The 18,748-nt window shown below is 42.8% G+C and overlaps 2 protein-coding genes across 3 annotated transcripts in view; one reads left to right on the forward strand and one right to left on the reverse strand.

The window, feature by feature from the left end:
- FKBP1B (FKBP prolyl isomerase 1B) overlaps window positions 1-11,121 on the forward strand; it is a 49,224-nt gene extending 38,103 nt beyond the window's left edge. For both annotated transcript variants that reach the window (XM_049818479.1, XM_049818480.1), the window contains 2 exons: window positions 6,100-6,212; window positions 8,825-11,121. In XM_049818479.1, the coding sequence (XP_049674436.1) occupies window positions 6,100-6,212; window positions 8,825-8,953 (242 nt within the window). In that variant the 3' untranslated portion in view covers window positions 8,954-11,121. The remainder of the gene's footprint in view (window positions 1-6,099; window positions 6,213-8,824) is intronic.
- A 2,450-nt stretch (window positions 11,122-13,571) lies between these two features.
- SF3B6 (splicing factor 3b subunit 6) lies at window positions 13,572-18,686 on the reverse strand. Its single transcript, XM_049818478.1, has 4 exons — window positions 18,520-18,686; window positions 18,086-18,204; window positions 15,497-15,635; window positions 13,572-14,993 (listed from the first exon to the last, which is right to left on the reverse strand). Exons 1-4 carry the CDS (start codon window positions 18,547-18,549, stop codon window positions 14,904-14,906), a joined length of 378 nt encoding a protein of 125 aa, XP_049674435.1. The 5' UTR covers window positions 18,550-18,686; the 3' UTR covers window positions 13,572-14,903.
- Window positions 18,687-18,748: the final 62 nt, after the last annotated feature.

Consider the following 18,748-nt stretch of genomic DNA (forward strand, 5'->3'; position numbering starts at 1 on the left):
AAAGAAACACTTGAGATCAAAAATTCTTAACCCACAGGAACACTAACTGCAGCAAATGCTGCCTCTGGGAGTCCTAGGAACCAAACCAAACGACAGGTTTTTAACAGCACAGATTTATTACAAGGCATAATTGGAAAGGTGATTGCATTAAAGGGCACCAAAATATAGTCCCTGTCCTGAAGAACCTCTGGTCTACATAAAATCAAACAGGACAGTGTCCTAGAAACACCTTCTGAATATCTGTCCCTCTTTCTGCTGCCAACATAGGTTCAGAAGGTAGCTGTCTTCAAGTGTATGTATTGCCTTTACGTTCTGTAGGTAACTACAGTTTGAAAAAATAAGGTAAAGGAGTACTTTGCAGATGAATGTTACTGTTTTTTGAAGGTCACCTATTCAATTTATCCCCTTAATACTTGTGAGGTAAATGAATCCCATTGTATAGGATAAAAGGAGAGCAGCTACTGAAACCAAGGGATTTGTCCTGGATTAGGATCTCCGTCTTCTGATTCCCAGAATGTGTCAACACTGCAAAGGCAAATAATTCAGTAAACACTGGAGCCAGTGAAGCCTGGGATGCAATTTGGTCTACTTCATTTAGGTATGGATGGATGAGTTAATACCTCCTCACTAGGGCCCTATAAAAAGCTGGCAGTCTAGCATTTAAAGTTAATGTTGTTAACTTTTTTAACTTTTGTGAGTTAGTTGACTGAGAATGATAAACAATTCTGGGAGGTTATTGCAGTCCTAACTTCTAAATCTAGGTGGTATGAATAATTCTTGGAGATACCTTTCTTTCTCCATTAACTGTAGAAGTAGCCTAGATGACAGGTTGAGATGCAGTTTCTACCTTGGGGATGGCTAATGTTAGCAGTAGAATTTTACACATGAATTTTCCAGATTCAGGCACATAAACTTAGGCTATCTATGGAGGGCCTTTGGTGTTCTCTCTCTCCATCCATCTTTTGTATAGATGGCTTGGCCGTGGTTTGGGACATGGTTTGTTGGGAGCATAGGTGTAAGTTAGGTGTCTAAATAGGTGGGCTGGCTCTGTCACTTTGTGTTATGTGGTTTGTTGAATTCTCAGCTGAATCATTCTCAAATGAAGGAACCCTCTGGTAAAAAGAAACTTAAGACTGTGATCCAGCTGCAGCATTCATGTCTTTCCATTCCTGACCTCTCCTCAGTAATACAGATTCTCTGGTAATGAATAAAGATTGAGCCTTTCTCTTGGTAGAAGCACTTACAGGTTCTTCTTCCTACACAGATATCTTTTCATTATATGCATAGGATCTATGTCAGTGGGAACCCTACTTCTCCGTCAAACTTGGTTGAAATTGGCTAAAAGATTCAAAAGTTATTGGGCAAGTACGGACAGTGTCATTCGCCCTCTCCCCTTTGGAAGCAGACTTAAATGATGTGATCTTAGCTGAGGTTGTCTGACCTCAGTTAGATAATTCATGTTAAAAGAGTAGTGCAGACACACCTGTTTTAATAAGATGTAATAGCTTGTGTTAAACCTAGACTGAAGTTTTGTTTTCACTGCTGTTTCAGCCCAAATGCCATTGTATTTTTGGCAGTTTAGATGGATCCCTAGTTATGTTCCTTAACAAAATTATTTATCTACTCTTTGATCTTCAGTTTCAATGAGCTGAACTTCAGTGATTCAGCAGGACCCACAATCTGAAACATCTCCTTTTCTACAGCCACCTAATTTTTAAAACCTGGTTATTAATTACGACACCTTGTAGATCAGAATGGTTTCAAATCCACACAATATTCTGACAACTGAGTTTGTAGAATTAATGATTTTAGTACAAAGATTCTTACCTTTCAGAATCAAATGTAAGGTTATTATAACAAGTAAGCATATAGGCATTTAGATGTCCTTGCTCAGTCAAAACTCTTATTGATTGTTCTGACTTTGCAAAACAATGTAGTTGTTCAGTTCCAGATTGTGGGTTTTTTTCTCCTTGTTGTTAGCTAGATAAATAAAGGTGCTAGCAGGCCAAAGATGGGCATCCGTCCTTGTTGAAGAATATTAGCCAAATCAATTTTTTCACAAAAAGAAAATCAATTGATGCATTAGCAAGAGAGAAAATAAAGTATTATGCTGTTTTAGCTCCCAGGAGCCTGAAAAGTTGACTCTAACTTTCAGAAATAGAGGGATAAAAAAGATCTAAAGTTCAGATCTAAATCCGGATCGGAACTTCTGCAGGGCTTATGGGGACTCTGACTCATTTCTAAACTGGATGTGCATTTAAAGGGCAGTCATATAAAAATTGACCCTCCCGCCAGAGCTTCAGTGAATATGGACACATCTATCTGACTCTGCATCCCAGTTTGTCCTCCAAAACCGGTAAGGTGGGGTGATGACAGAGGAGGTTACATTTCTGAATTCATCACTTGATGAATGTTCAGCCGTGGCTGAAAATAGGTTGTTGCTATAAACATAGGAAAAGCAGCCCGTTTTCTTCTACAAGGCCTAACACAAAAATCTTCTATAGGCTTTCGGTGGTGAAATAGGAGTCAGTTTTTATATGATATATTATAGAATCATAGAATCATAGAATGGTTTGGGACATTAAAGATTGTCTAGTTCCAACCTCGCCATGGGCGGGGACACCTTCCACTAGACCAGGTTGCTCAAAGCCCCGTCCAGCCTGGCCTTGGACACTGCCAGGGATGGGACAGCCACAGCCTCTCTGGGCAACCTGTTCCAGTGCCTCACCACCCTCACAGTGAAGAACTTCTTCCTTACATCTAATCTAAATCTACCCTCTTTCAGTTTAAAGCCATTACCCCTTGGCCTATCACTACATGCCTTTGTATAAAGTCCCTCTGCAGCTTTCTTGTAGACCTCCTTTAGGTGCTGGAAGGCTGCTGTAAGGTCTCCCCGGAGCCTTCTCTTCTCCAGGCTGAACAACCCCAACTCCCTCAGCCTGTCTTCATAGGAGAGGTGCTCCAGCCCTCTGATCATCTTCATGGCCCTCCTCTGGACCTGCTCCAACAGGTCCATGTCCTTCTCATGTTGGGGGCCCCAGAGCTGAATGCAGTACTGCAGGTGGGGTCTCATGAGAGTGGAGTAGAGGGGGAGAATCACCTCCCTTGACCGGCTGGTCACGCTTCCTTTGATGCAGCCCAGGATACAGTTGGCTTTCTGGGCTGCAAGCCCACATTGCTGGGCCATGTTGAGCTTATATTAAACTCATGGTCAAGCTCATGGGCAGGTGAAAACATTCTTTTAGATGGGAAACATTGTCCAGTAGCTGTTGTCAGGATCTCTGAAGAGTTAATTCTGGTTCTGCTGCCAGTTAGATGTGTGGTATTTAGTAAACCATCAGACCTTTTAGCTAAGTGTTTTAATAGGATTTAGTTACAAAATGAAGTGAAAGTATATTAAAGTGTTGTGGAACTTTGCATCTGAATCAGAACTTCCAGACAGGCTATTTTATAATAAATATCTTCTTCTACCTCCTTGGGCTGCTGTGAAGAATAATTAATGTTTGCATACTGCTTTGAGCATGCAGACTGTAATGACAGTACTAAGTTTTAATATTAAAACTATTAAATATTGGGATTCTGCAATAGTCTCCTTCCACTTCACAGAATCATAAGGTTTTATGATGTGTTTAAAAATAAAATTGCTGTGAGGAAGGACTGCCATTTAAATTTAAGATCAAATACTTCAAAAAGGATTATATGATATGCCTAAGAGTTCCCCCCCCGAGCTGCTTCTCTCTGCCTGCCCTCCTCCATATGCAGGCTGGTTTTCTACATTACAAATGAACCCGTGTTTGTCTGTAACTAGAAAGCTTTGTGCAGGCAGCTGGTGCGACTTCCCAGCCTGCGTGGAGGGGGTTTAGGGATATCACTGAGCCAATATATTGCATAATATGTGTATGTACTTGCCTTGGAGCATACATAAAATACTTCGCTATTATACTGTGAAAAACTTAAGGAATATGACAAGTACTAATGGTGAAGGTTATGAAACATACCTTATGGGCAGGTTATTCCATAATTTTCCTCCTAAGGCCTTACACGCACACACAGGCGTGCACGTCTCTGAAATACCAACTTTGACAAATGTTGGACTTGGTCAACAGCTGATTTGCCTTAGTATGTCATTTGGTTTTAATATTGATGTAAAATATCTAGACACAGAACCCCACTGGAACAATCAAATACTGTGTACTCATTACTGCAAGTCCGGAATGCCATCACCACTGATATAACTACTAATGAATTTGGAGACATCTATGTCTGAGCTAGTTGTTTGGACTTTCCTTATATTCATTGCAAAGAAATAGGCACTGCTAGGATGCAATTCATTATGTCCTAATGGAGATCCCTAGATTTGGTTAGATGAATTGCTCCCTGAAAGTGCATTTTTCTCTGACTTGATTATAGAGGGAAGCAGAGTAATTAGCTCAAAAGTAGCTGACTACATCTTAAGAAGCATAAAGGTTGATAAGACGAATCCTATCAGTTTAGTCTTTGCTTTTCATTCTGGCACATGTCTTTATATTTACCTTTGAGTCATAACACAGACTTTTTAAGCAAGCAAAATATGCCTTTTGTTGTTGTTTGGACAATAACTGATGGTTGTCACTGAAAAATAAAACTTGTGCATCAAGCTGGTCTATTAGTACAACTGCTTTAATGAAAAGAAACTAGCAATACTGTATTTTTCATGTTGGATCATAAAGGCAGTATTTTTCAGCAGTTTCTGTCAAAGCTGTGCTTGATAATGTTGTTTTCAACCAGAAACTTTCTCAGATATTTGCTTATTAATAAACTTTTCTTTGTACAGCACCTTGCACAGGAGAGTCATGGTATATACCCAGAAAACTGTCACTACAGCATTACAAAGAAAGGATTTATTATCAGCCCAACCTTGCAATATCCAGAGTATAGCATTTTGAAAGAGCAATTACCAGGTACTTTTAAGCTGAAAGCTACCATAATTATCCACTGATTGAAAAGAGAATGACAATACCTAATCATGTAGCACTCTGTGACGATTTATCCATTTGCTATAGGATCTGGGTATGTGTTCATAATATATAGGCTGAAACAGTGTTGTGCCCATCAAAAGGAATGAGTAAGGTGTTCCTGTGACTGTCTCTTGTGGCTCAATGAAAATATAAAGAATGAGGGTAGTAGAGTATTCATATAAATGTCCTTGCTATTTTCGTATTTTTGAATGCAGGAGGAGACACATGCAGCTCTAATATTGTGTAGAAGTTTCACATGCACGTGCATGGCGTGGAATGGCCACGTTTGTGTAATGCATGTTATTCTAGTACTCCTGAGTAAATCAGGCAGGGAAGGTAAACAGTCCAAGGTACCAAATATTCCTTCTAGGTATTCTGGTATAAATTTGCAGGAACAAGTCAAATGAGCTGCTCTGTACTTGCAGATGTTCAACTGGCAGCAAATTTGGCTCAAGAATTCCCAGACCTGAGTCTACATCCCTACCCTTTGAAGTGGGTGGAAAGCTCCTGTTGAGTGTGGCGAGCTTTGGGCCACACACAGGAACAGCCCCCTGTTACATATTTGTCAAGGACTATTTCCTTTAGTTTGTTACCTTAAAATAAATTGTAAGTATTTAACGAGAAGTAAACCTAGTCAAATTTGTCTTAAATTTGGTTTCTTTGTCTGTAGACTTGTTTTAGGGAGTTTTTTTGTGTTCAGGAGCAGGCCTGAATCAGGCACCTGCATTGGGATTCCCTCTTCTGCTGCTTCCCACTTGTTCCTTGCCTGCTTCTTATCTGCTTAGCTGGGAAGCTCCACTGTGTGAGCAACAGCTCTGCTGTATGTCTGTGCAATGTTTGGTATGATATGACTTATAACCTATTGCATTAAGAATAATAAGAATAATATATTTCCATTTTAGAGCCTAAAGAAGGCAAAGGTAACAATATGGTACCACTGCGTTTGACTCCCCTGCCTTATCTGTTTTGGATGAGGCTTCAAAGTGAAAATGGAAATGAGCAGCTGATGTGACCAAGACATTAATTTTTCACTCCTTCCCTCTCCCCCAGCACTTAAATTTATATGTAGCTCAGATTGAAACTCTGTGTCTTGTTTTGGCAGGAATGCTACAGAATGGAAAGAAGTTTGATTCCTCCAGAGACAGAAACAAGCCTTTCAGGTTCAAGATTGGCAGACAAGAAGTCATTAAAGGATTTGAAGAAGGTGTTACACAGGTACAAAGAAATTATTCTGGCTGAACTTCAAACCGGCTGAAGGGTGTGTGAACAGCAGTATCTGGTGCAATGGTGACAAGACCAAGTGGAAATCACAGCTTAGGATGCAGAGTCGTTTTCTAAAAGCATGGTCCCTTCGAGCACAGTATTTCCTGTAGTTCTCCTCCATCCATCCAGGGACATCCCCTACTCAGGTGGTGTTCCACGTGGTATGTGTTTGGGAGGGGAGAGGTGAAGTCCCCTCCTCAGGTGCCAGTGTGCCACATAAGCCCATCCCTTTCCCATGGGCAGCTCCACAAATAGGCAACAGTGGCCTCTAAAATGTTCCAGATGGCAGCGTTTTATGGAGTGGCCTCTTTTCAGCTACTCCATAAAAGTCCAAGCTGTTGGTTTTGATGACATCCATGACCGAGCTGCAGATTTTGACCCTTACTGAATAAGGTGCCAAACTGCACTGTTAAATTTTTATGACTACAGGCTCCCGGCTACAAAACTTAACATTCACTGACCAACTCTACATTAAGAAAAAGGAAACTGCCTTCCATTAATTACAGTTTGAGTGCCAACACAGTAAAACCCTAGAAGAGCCACACAATGCAATTCATTGCCAACTCCTGCTTTTTATCTGCAGTGCTGTGAGGGTCCACTAAGTGAGGGGTGCCATCAGGCTGCTCAAGTGCAAGAGTGAATGAGATCAGGGTGCATATTCCTTGTGACTCCCCGTTTCAGGCTCCTAGAGCTCAGTGTAGGAGGAAACTGCTCGAATATTATTCTAGGGACAACTTCTTATGCTTAAGTAGAGAAAAGGGAAGAATGCAAAATGAGAAACAATCCACTGAGGAATGATGCAACCATGCTTTTCCAGAGAGGGAGGGAGGGAAGAGAAAATGGTTTCCAGCCCTATGGATAAAGCAATGCAAGCATTGCCTTCTCTCCAGCCAGAGAAGTAGAAGTCCATCTGAGGAATCCTAGACTCTCTGCAAAATACCCACTTTCCTCTCAAGGATTTGAGTTGGACTCTTTATTATTTGCTTTGCAATAAGGCCTAAGAGGAGCTCAGGACCCCAGTGTGCTGTAGAAACCAGAAGCCAGCGCAGATGAAGCAGTGGCAACAAGCGCTGAGTGAATCAGTTTATCCCTTCCTTGACCGCGCTTGCTCCCTGACTCCTGTCCCTTAATTAATAAGTGGCCAAAAGCCATTCCAGTAATCAGTGTGGCAACACGCTGCCCTCCTGCTCCTCCTAGTGGATCGCTGTCTGAACTCGAGCTTGTGCCTGTCTCCTTCCACCCCAGGGTTTCGAGGGGTTTGGGGAGTATGATTTACACAAGGCACTTGGAAAAAGGCAGTTCACTGTGTCTAGCATGTAGATTTTTCAAACCTTGGTTTAAGGACTGTCAGATGTCAGCAGCATCTGCATTTCACTGCTCAACTTCTGACAATTCAAGATTGCCCCATGCCTAAAACCCGTGCGTGACTTACTAGCTGTCTGGCTTGCAGGGACCCATCAGAGCAGCAGCCAGCCTGCCCCACACAAATCCCTGCAGGGACTAGGGTGTTCATCTGCTCTTATAGCCTCAGCCCCATGGTATGAATACTCCCGGAATGTGGAAAAGTTCACGTGCACATTTTTCTTCTACCTAAAGTGATCAAAGCTCTACCTTTGGCATATTTTATAGAAGCTGAAAAAAAATTTAACAGGAGATACCATGTAATCTGTAGTGCAGTGATGTGCCTGATCTTGGGAGAGAGGTCTGAGTTAAAATCACTGCTTTAAATCAGGGATTGTTTTTTGGCCAGTGAATATTCAATCACCAGTGCATGGTGCTCCACCCCAAAACACTCCGTTTGAAGAGCAGGGATTTGAATCTTGATAGCCCAAATCTCAGTGAGCACTCTTACCTCCAGAGCTAGTCTGGAGTGAGAGAAATCAGCATTTCTGTCCATCCCAGGTGCAAGGGTTCTGCCAGAATAAGCAGCACGTGAGGTGAGATGTCTGCCCTCTGGCTTGGGCTGAGTTTAAGGAAGTAAGTACCTCTTTTAAGTAGGATTGCATTAGTGTTTGCTTTGCACCTGCCCAACAGCAGAAAGTTGGGTGCCTTCAGCATTAGCTTTTGAGCAATGGTTTTGAAGTTGTCCCTGGGGGTGGCTGAAGAAGGAAAAATGTTGCTGAATGCTTTTCAGAAGCCGAACCTAACTGCATTTCAGCACTGATCTCTCATGAATACAAAGCTCCGGTCCTATCTGTTACTGAGAGCCTTTTCCTAACGCCCACTGATGGTGTTACATGTACCCTGCGCGCCACAGAAGGAACTCACACCTCCTACAGCTGGCTCCCGTGTAGGCAGGATGGACCAAACTGCATTAAAAAGCCTTTGCGTGACTCCCAGACTGGTTCTGGCAATTTAAATAACTACTGTGAGAAGTCAGAGGAGTTAGGAGACCTATGTCTGAGCTGTTTGTGGCAGCTTCAGCTTGAAGCTGAAAGATGAATCCAATGGTCCCAACTCTCCTCAGTTCTGTAAATCTGCCACACAGTGATTTGTTCTTTGTTTTCCTCCTAATGCTGTTTTTTTTGTCTTCTCTTTTCCTTTCTCCAACATCCAAAACCCAGATGAGCTTAGGACAAAGAGCAAAGTTGACCTGCACACCTGAGATGGCCTATGGAGCCACAGGCCACCCTGGGGTCATCCCTCCCAATGCTACTCTCCTCTTTGACGTGGAGCTTCTCAGGTTAGAGTGAATCTTCTCGAGGGAGTTGGCTGGAGACATCTGTTAATAACCATCCGTTCTTTCTTGCCTTGCTGGCAGTGGGAGAAATCTTCACTGGAATCCCCATCTTCCCTGCTCAAGCTGTCCTGTCAATAGCGCCTGCCGTTTGGTTTCTTACGCCTTCCTTCTCTTTTTTAACTTTGTGGTGTCCGTATTTGCCTTTTATTAGAAGCTTTGCTTTGGGAAAAATGTCTACCATTGTAACATTTTCAAGTTGTACATTTTATTTAACTTGCATGTGAGAAGAATTCACAGTGATGATTGAAAATATATATAAATATAAATATATATATATTCCTTATTGAAAAACCACTGCCTTACTGTACACTTAAACCAAGAAAAGAAAAATACAAAAGGTGCTCAAAAACAAAAATCCAATGTACGCCTTGTACATGAACGGGCATTAGCCAAACAGAGTTACCTGCGCTGCCACTTTTCTCAACTTGTACGTTCTGCTTGCTGCTGTTTTAAAAAATACTGTCTCATTTAAGAATTAAAAGTATATATATAAAACAATAAAATCTTGATACTTTACAGTTTCTATTTCCTGTTTTTTTCCTCTGGCCACTGGAATTCTTTTTGGTGTCTAAGAAGTTCTTCAAACAATCATCAACCCATTTTTTGTTAATTATTTCCCTTCTTATATGAAATACACGTAATTCCACACACTGCTTCTGTTACAGATGGCACAGTGGAAGATCTCTGCGGGACCAGAGGTACCAGGAACGTGTGAGTAAGGGCTAATGGGACAGAGAGGTTTCCTGACTCTCCATCTCCCCTGCCCTGCTGGTGGCCCTTCAACTCTGGCCAAAATTTAGCAGCTGAAGAGATGGGAAGTGATGCTTCTCAAAGACATGCAGTGCTGGTCCAGTTCTGTGCCTTTACAACAGTAAAACTAGTGTAAAATTTTCTACTGGAGCTGAGAAAGGCTAGAGGAGAGCAGAATTATGCGCATCCACCTTACAAAACAAATCTGAACCGTGGGATGATGTGGGCACTGAACACACTGAGGTTTTTTTAGGCTGCATCTTCTGATGCTGTTCACGTAGCCTGCAAACTTACTGTGTGTGCTGGGCTCCTGGCACTCGAGGCTGACCAATATTTATTTCATTTGACGGTTATACGAATTAAAAAAATGCTGGTTCCTCCTCTGCAGACAGGAAGATGCATAGACTGTCATTTACCTGGTTTTAGGAGCAGGACCTGATCAGCAAAGCTGCCTCTTTGCTGTTATTCTGCTTTGCCTAAAGTTGATTTCTCCCCTCTGCTCTAGAAAAAAAGAGCATCGTTGGGTCACAGTGTTATTTTTATTTAACTTGACTATAAACTATTTGCATAGTTTGCGCTAATGGATTTTTTGATGGAAGGATTTCGAGCAGATGATAAGCTATTTCCCTGTGTGAGTCTGTGCAAGGAGAACACAGCTAGCACAAGCAGACAGGACAGACTGCAAAGCTACGTAGGCACCTCCAGGTGCTACCTCCTGGAGATGAGAGAGAAAAGGAGCACAGAGAAGCAAGACTGGCAATCTGGCTGGTGAGTACAGCTCACACTCTTTTTCTAGATGTTCATTTTGCCCACAAAGCTGCATTTAAGTTTGTTAATTAATAAGCCCATAAAACCCATCTCTTACAGACTGTTATTCACCGAGGGTTGGTGGAGTAAAATTTTTTCTTGCTCCCCTCTTTGTAAAGAAACAAAAGGCCTTCCGGGATCCCTTTTTTTGGTGGAAATCTAGGATCACTGCAGCAGGTTGTGGAGGTTACACATCCACATTTCACTAGTAGTTCTTTTATTTAGAACAGGCTAATTTCCTGTTAATAAATAGAGAATTAGACCTGCCAGCGTGATGCCCAATAGCTCTCCCAAGTTCTTTATAAATATCCCAGCCTCCTTTGCCACTGCCCCGGCCTCTGTCGCTGGTCTTGATTTCAGCACTGGGTTACAGACTGCAGGTTGTGTTGCAGCAGTTGCAGATGTGAGCTCCTGTCAAAGTCTTGGTTAAATGTAACGTAGCCCTGTCGTGCCTGTCAAACACAGGTCGATGCAGCACACTGGTCTAAAGCTGCTCCTACCGATGGCCCCGTTTAAGTTAGTCGCTCGTTAAAAAAAAAAAAAAAAAAAGAGAAAAACATAAATGTATCTGGTTTGGGACCTTTCCTGAATGCCTCGAAAGTGAACAGCGAAGTGAAGGATCGGCTCAGCGTACCTGAACGGTCGCGTGTTCCCTCCGTCATCTCTTGGTCCTGCTGTGGTCAAGCTTCTGCTGCATCTAAAGCACTAGGCAGGGCATTGCTCTGCCCTTCCCCTTCTGCTAGGTTTCTTACCAGTGACAAACGTGTTCCTGCTGGGCTTTAAGAGCTGATCATACTCAGTCTTATCGTCTCTATCTGCAGAGCTGCTGTGCGCTTTCCTTTTGCCCTCAGCAGTACAATGCGGCCATTACCGAGTCTGTAAAATCCTTATTACAGCTGGTTGATGAAGCTCGCTCCTCATCACCCTTTCTCTGCAGAGACCTTTGTTGGAAGCAGAGAGTATTACATTTTTCATGCCAATTTCATTAAAAAAAAATCTGAAAGGAAAACTAATTGTGCTTTGTGATACTTAGGGAAATTAAGTCTTCAAGGAAATGTAATCTTCAGCTCTTTATTTGACTGCAAATGCGTTAATTTATTTAATTGTATCATCGATCAACACAGTACATATAATTATTACCACTATATAACGGATTGGAAAAAATTTACTGTCATTGCCTGTGTAATCAGATATGCTCTTGTTACTAATTTCTAAACAGCATCGATGGAAAAAAATGACCTTCCAGGCTTAATTTCATGCCCTACTTCCTGAAAAATTAAATGGGAAGTGAGCATACACAAAAACCAGCACAGATGCAGAATACGAGGCTGGTAACATCTGCCTTATTTGCTGCCCCTCTGCCATTCATATAACTGAACTCATTTCCCTGTCCTTTGATATTACATTTCAAACAAAATCTTGAGCAGACCTCATCAAAACAGTCCTCCGGGCATTCGATTTCCATTCCCCCTGTCTTGCAGGTACAAATTATTATTTCATTTTACATGTGCAGGGACACTGAAAGCCCTGAACAGGCACTAGAAGAAAAAGTATGAAATGGAATATTTAATGAAAGGCAGCAGCTGAGCTCTCAGAGAAATCAAAAGCTGCTGATCTTGAGGATTCATTGAAGGAATTTTTATTAATCTTATTACCCTAAAGAATTGCTTTTTATATATGTTTTTCAAACAGCATCAAATCCTCATCAAAACAGACACTGTAGTGCAAGCACCATGCTCTCTGCTATTGACAGAAGCAACGCAGTATTTGCATATGATTTTAAACAAGGCTGGCAGCATGTGGCACCATTATTAGCACTTCAGTATTTTATTACCAGTATTTATTATTATTAATTAAAAGCATAAATCCAGCATGGTAACAAGCACCTCCAGTTCCTGTTACAGCGAGGGGCTTTCTAAACGCGCAGCAACTGGTGTAAATGGCCTCAGTCACCCTCGTGTTTGGCACATGTATATGTGTGTGTCTATATACGTGACATATATATATATATATAAAAAAGACCTATATCTGTTGGGGGGGGTGGAGGGCGCAGTTTGTAACCTTTAAAAAGCCATGGATGTTCACACAGAAGCAAGCCCTCCAACAGGATTTCATTTGTTTAAACATTTTTAAGGCAAGCTGGTTTTTGCCTGAGAAACTTGTGTTTGTATTAACCCGATGGGCAAGACCTGAAAACTGCCCTGGGACAGGAGGAGTAAATAACTGCTCACCCAAGAACAAGGACAGCAGGTCACAGCTGGCTTTGCACCCAACGTACCTGCGTCACAGCTGCACCCAACAGGAGAAGCGATGCAGGGCTGGGCAACTGGGAAAGCTGGCAATGACATCACAGCAGCGCTTCACCTTTCTGTCCTTCCACAGCCCCAGCTGCTAACGACCTCCACGTCTCCCATGGCCTGTTCCCGACCTCAGGGATGGTCACCGGGGCCTGCACAGCTTCTCGCTGCAAAAAGCGGCATCAATTTTACGGGAAGGACACGGGTACGGAAGAGCCACAGCGTAAGGACAAGGCTTTTTACCGCCCACAATAACACAGCTCTTGCTCACGTCCCATGTGCCCATCTGCAACAGAAGGGAAGGGATACCCGTCCCAGCAGGACGCTCCCCGGTCAGGCACAGGATGGGATTTCGAGCACCCACCCAACGCTGAAATCACACCCGAGCCCTTTCAGCAGCCTCCTCCCTGCTGCTCAAGGGTGAAACAGCCGGCCTGGAGCGTCGCCGCCAGCCTGCCCGCTCCTCCCAGCTGAGGAACGAGGTCCACGGCAGATGGCAACTGCAAGGGTCCTCCTCCCTTTGAGAGCTGGGCATCCTCCCCCGTCAGTCAGGTGCTGAACACACGTGAACATTCACGTATGTATGGGGACAGGTGCTCTGCGAATTCTTACCTGTATCACAAACATGCGGGTGACAAATGACTTCCTTTCTAAAAGGAAAGGTTACATGCAGAAGTAGCACAGCATAAAGCAAGGCTGGATAAAAAAAAGCAAAACTATGTAGACACACGTTTATTTTTTTACTACATGGACACAAAACCAGCATGGTTCTTTTAAGTGACTGATTTCAACAAAAATCTAACAGTAAGAAAATGGAAATTCCCTTATGACAGTATAATGCACTGAAAAAACCTGACTTAAATTACAAATCCTCAGGCTAAGTACGTTTCTATCTGCCCATGTTCTGCACGGGCTGCAAGCCGTCTGGTCAGGGAGTTAAACATCACATCCAAGCAAATAAATCCTCCCCAGGCAAGATACTACCAACATTCACACGACTTCCAGCTGGTTCAGAACAGAGGTAGAGGTTATTCTTTTCCACCTCCAAAACTTACTGGTTATGCATACTCCGTATCACACTAATTTTTGTTCATAGGACATGAGTGCTGAAAAAAAGAGCCAAAAAACTTAAAATGTTTTTCCTCCACCAGATATTACATCTAAAATTTATGTACATGAAATATATTACAGTTCAAACACACTAAGTAGAAAACAATCGTGCTACAGGTATCTAAAATTACCACCATCATCTACTGTCTTGTTTTGGTCGGGTGTTCTCCACTTATAAGGCATGAATTGTATTCCGGTCGCTCCTACTAACCTCAGCGCAGACCTGGCACATGTAATCAAGATCTCATATACCATTAAGTCAGCCCTGCAGCAATGGCACTATTACAGCAAGACTGTTTTACTGCAGCTCATCAGTTTTGTCTCAATTACTTGAGATATTTTGACTGAAATCACCTAAGCAGTTGGATTCTTTTAAAAGGCTGTTCATTTTCTATAGTTTATAAAAGAAACTTTGTTACAAACGTGGATTTGAGCTTGCTTTGTTTCTAGTAAGAAGCAGCCTAAGGATCACCTAATGGAGTTAGGCTCCTTCAAACATCCTCCACGCAGGAAGCTCATGCAGAGCCCCTTGAGCTTTTTGGCATAACTGGCTGCCAGGCTTAAAACCTGCCCTGGAGTCTGGGAGAAACTGCCCTGGAGAATGTTGGGAAGCGTGAAATGCTCAACCTGCTCGGTCCCAGCTCGAAAGGTCCTCCTAGAAACAGGGCTGTGGTTATGCAGCATTTGTCAGGTCACCCGTGCAACACGGAGGAGCCATGTCCATTTAGGGGGGTTTAATCTTAAAGCAGATCTTCCGGTGTTCTACATTTATTTAATTCTAATGTGAAGATCTGAAGATTCAAATGACAGCTTATCAAATTTTAAAAAAAAGTTATACTCATTGAGAATTCTATATTTAGTTCAAGAACTCAGCGGCAGAACTTGAAAACAGTTGAACGTGACGGCAGAGCTTGAGAACAGTTTTCCAAAAAGATCAGTTTATTTTGGTGGGTCTGTATTAATTCCGTATTTTTCCTTGAGAAGCTTAAGCTGTTCCTCTTTCTTCTTTGTGTCCATCTTTTGGAATGCCTGTAATTAGGAAAATAGAAGATGTAAGAAGAAAAAAAAAAAATCTCATCTGATGACATGTTATTTCCCAGTAAACACAACCAACATCACTGCAAACTACACCAACATCACACACAAACAGCGCTGCTTAATTCTTGACCTCGGAGAATGCCACAGTACCCTGGATGCTGTCAGTAACAGGCAGAACATCAAGAACTAGAGACATTTCACCTGTAAACGAGATCTCACATCTTGTTGCAACTGTGCAGTTTCAAGGCCCCTGCTTCTTCCTCTCCAAAATATACTCACCAGAAACATGTTTTTCACACCCTTGGTCCAGAGGCCCTTTTCTTGCACACAAATCACCAAGTAAAGATGAAATCCTGACAATTCATCTGATCCATTCCCTCTACCAGTCTGGATTTATTTCTTAAAAATATCCAAGAAACTGTCCTTTCAAACTGAATTTTCTTTTGTGCTAGCTACGTTCACAAGTAACTTAAAAAAAAACCAAGCGTACATACCCGGTTTGCATTATAGTACAAAACAACAAGGTATCTGTTGCACACGTTGAATCCCGACAGGTGATCACAAGCGTTTTTGGCATCAAAGATGTCTTCATAGACCACGTAGGCTGTTCCTCTAGTTTCAGGAGTGTTTCCACTGCAGAACAATATCAGTTTTGATGTTAAACAAAATGAACAGGAAATAGTTCTGTTAGTCTTTAGCAGTGGCTGAGATTAGATTAACTAATGCAACTTCATTAAAAAACAATTTCTTGTTATTTTTTTGTAGATATTAAAATACCTCCCTGCTTTCCACACCCATCTCCACATACAGTTCAGAGTTGGAGACGACAGGAAAACATGGCAGAGGCATGTGCTGCATTGTGCTTCTTAAGGGAAACTCGCCTCACCACCACGACTATCATAGGCTGTTGCTGTCAATGGTTGTCATATTTCTGGAAATACTTCCAAGTTTTTATTACAGCGATTAGCTTGTTTTATTTAATATTACAAGACCAGGCTGCCAGTTAATGGCTGTCTGGATCAGATGTCTCCCTAGAATGGAATACAGCTCTTGGCACCTCACAAAGTCAATTTAGAAGAGTCAAAACAGCCCCGCTAGTTCAAGGCGACTTCAGGCGCACAGCCATCACCTATCAGACTATCAATTCCATTTCCTTTGCCGAAGGGACAGGAGACACGTCTGGGCACATAATGCTAACTAGCCCAGAGAGATGGCAGAGTTTACAAATCCAGAAGATCTCAGCTAAAAGATAATTATAGCGAACTTAATAATCAGAAGAACTCTAAGGTGCTTGCTTCTGTGAGGAGAACTCCCAAGGACAAAGGACATTGCACATATCCACACCAGAATGCGTACAAAAATGAAGAGAAGAATGGGATAAAAACTGCACAAAGCACAAAAGTCATTACAAAGGGAGTTCCATGTTACGCCTTGTCTTGTGACAATGTTAGGATTTCTGTGGAAAACAACGCGAATCAGTAGCTCTGAATGATCAGCAGGGAGGCTGCCTGCAGTTAGTTCCCTGCTGGACGCATAGGCCAGCACATCGCTCCAACAGAAAGCTCCCCTGATATGTCATAATACTTTATGTCCCACTGTCATGCTGTTGCAACCTACATGTTTTCAGAAACCTTACATATTAGCTCTCCTTTATGCTTATTAGTGAAGAATTCCATCTCTTTAGCCAAGCATCAAGTTTACGCTGTCCCTTTTTCCTTTAGCCACTTCTCCAGTCACTTCTGTTGCCCTCCCCTGGACAAGAAGGATCTCACTAGCTACACGTTCCAACACAGCATCAGCAGTACATCCCCCCTGTCCTTGTTTGTTTACTGAAAGCAATTCTATACGTAAGACTGACTTTATTCTAGACGCTGAATAATCATTTTTAATCACTATGGCTCTGGAATGAGCACTTCTACTTGGGGTAGTAAAGTTCAGTCTGTTTAACTGTTTACATATTTATGTCCTGCATAGTCAAAACAACGAAATGTAATGTGGATTAGTTACCCATCCCAGTCACAGAGCACAGGGAAATGGAGAGCACTATAAGTGACAAGGATACATTCTGCTCTAATCCAATCAATAACCTAGTCGAGAACTCGGAGATGCTGCAGGTTATTTTGCCACCATCCAGATAAAAGCAGTACAAAAAGACTCAAATCAAATATAAACTGTATTTCCTTTCTTTTTGTACATCTATTGAAATGTGACTTAAAATGTTTTCTTTTTAAGTATTAAACACCAAGTGTTGTTTCCTCCCCCTCCCCTCCCTAAATATTTTTCAGAAGGGGAAAAAAACCATCCTTTTGTATGAGTGTCAATCTCCAACCAGCCTTACTATGGTTCTTAAAAGCTCTTCCTGAATTCCAGCTTCAGCCAACTCTTTCCACTGGGAACTTACCGGAACATAGTACTAACCAGATGAAATTGTGGTTTAATCCACAACATTCAGACAGTACTCAGGATAACAAGAAACATCAGAGCTCAGTTACCTCAAATACTGAAGATCTAAGAGAAGAACCTCAGATTTGCTGCAGACATGTATAACCTCAGTGCATTTTAAAACACAGTTACAGTCAGAGCGCCATTATCAACGGCCTACGTGGCTCGGGGACAAGCTGTACCTGACACACAGGGAGTTGGTTTCTGGTATTTGTTTCTGGTTGACAGGTCTAGCAGCAATAGCATCATCTCAATTCTCCCATTAGTTAAGTACCTAGTACGCATTAAATATGAAAACTGGTTGTATTCAACTTCTGCCTTTCTTATTTTTACCTTCAGTTAAGATAAAATTTAAGATTTCCTGAAGAAAGTAAGTCATATTTTCACCCACTTACCTTAAGTTGACATCAAATTTAAGCTTTTTCACCCTACCTACTGGCATTGTTATTTTCTAACGAATTCATGCATAAGAGAGATATCATCACATCCATCTTTGGCACACAGGGATACTGCTAAAGTGCGTTTAACTTCTTCAGCAGTGAAAGCCAGTTGCTACCTACTGCAACAGGAATACTGACATATAACGCATATACTAAAGCGCATAAGATCCTTAACTTTCCAAGGAAAACTAAAATACTTACACCCTGATTTGTCGAATAGGCCCGTACTTCCCAAAAATATCATACATTTCCTCCGCTGTGATTTTATATGGCAGGTTCCTAATATAGAGGATCCGATTAACTTCTGGAGGCAGCCGGATCTGACAGAGAAACAACATACGGCGTGTTAGACCTAGAGCGCTCACTTCAAACCTTAAAAGCGGCAGCCTGCGTGCTAAATCTTGGGGCTAACATCACCGAGAGAGTCCGCGCGCTTCGCTGGTCCTTTTTTAACCCGCCACAGCCACAAACTCGACGCGCTCTTGTCAGCCAAGAGCCCTGCCTGGAAGGGGACCGACTCCCTCGGCCTGGGACGCGGAAGGAGCCCAGGCCGGGCGGGCCGCCGGACTCCTCCTCGCCTCGCACCCCGCCAGGCTGCCCGGGAGGGGAAGGGGCGAGGGGGGGGGAGCACTCACATTGGCTCGCTTGGCCGCTTGCATCGCCATGGCGCCGGCCGGAGAGAGGGGGCTGCCGCCTGGGAGAGAAACACCGGCAGGGAACGGGCCGCGGCCGCCGCCACCCGCCGCTCGCCTCAGCGGAGGACCCGGATGCTATCCCAGCCTGCACCGCGCCTCAGGAGCAGGCGCTGGGCGGGGGGAGCGCGGCCGCCGTGAGGTGAAGGGGGCGGGGCTGCGGCCCGTGATG

This window comes from Accipiter gentilis, chromosome 16 (assembly GCF_929443795.1).
Source record: "Accipiter gentilis chromosome 16, bAccGen1.1, whole genome shotgun sequence".
Lineage (NCBI taxonomy): Eukaryota > Metazoa > Chordata > Aves > Accipitriformes > Accipitridae > Astur > Astur gentilis.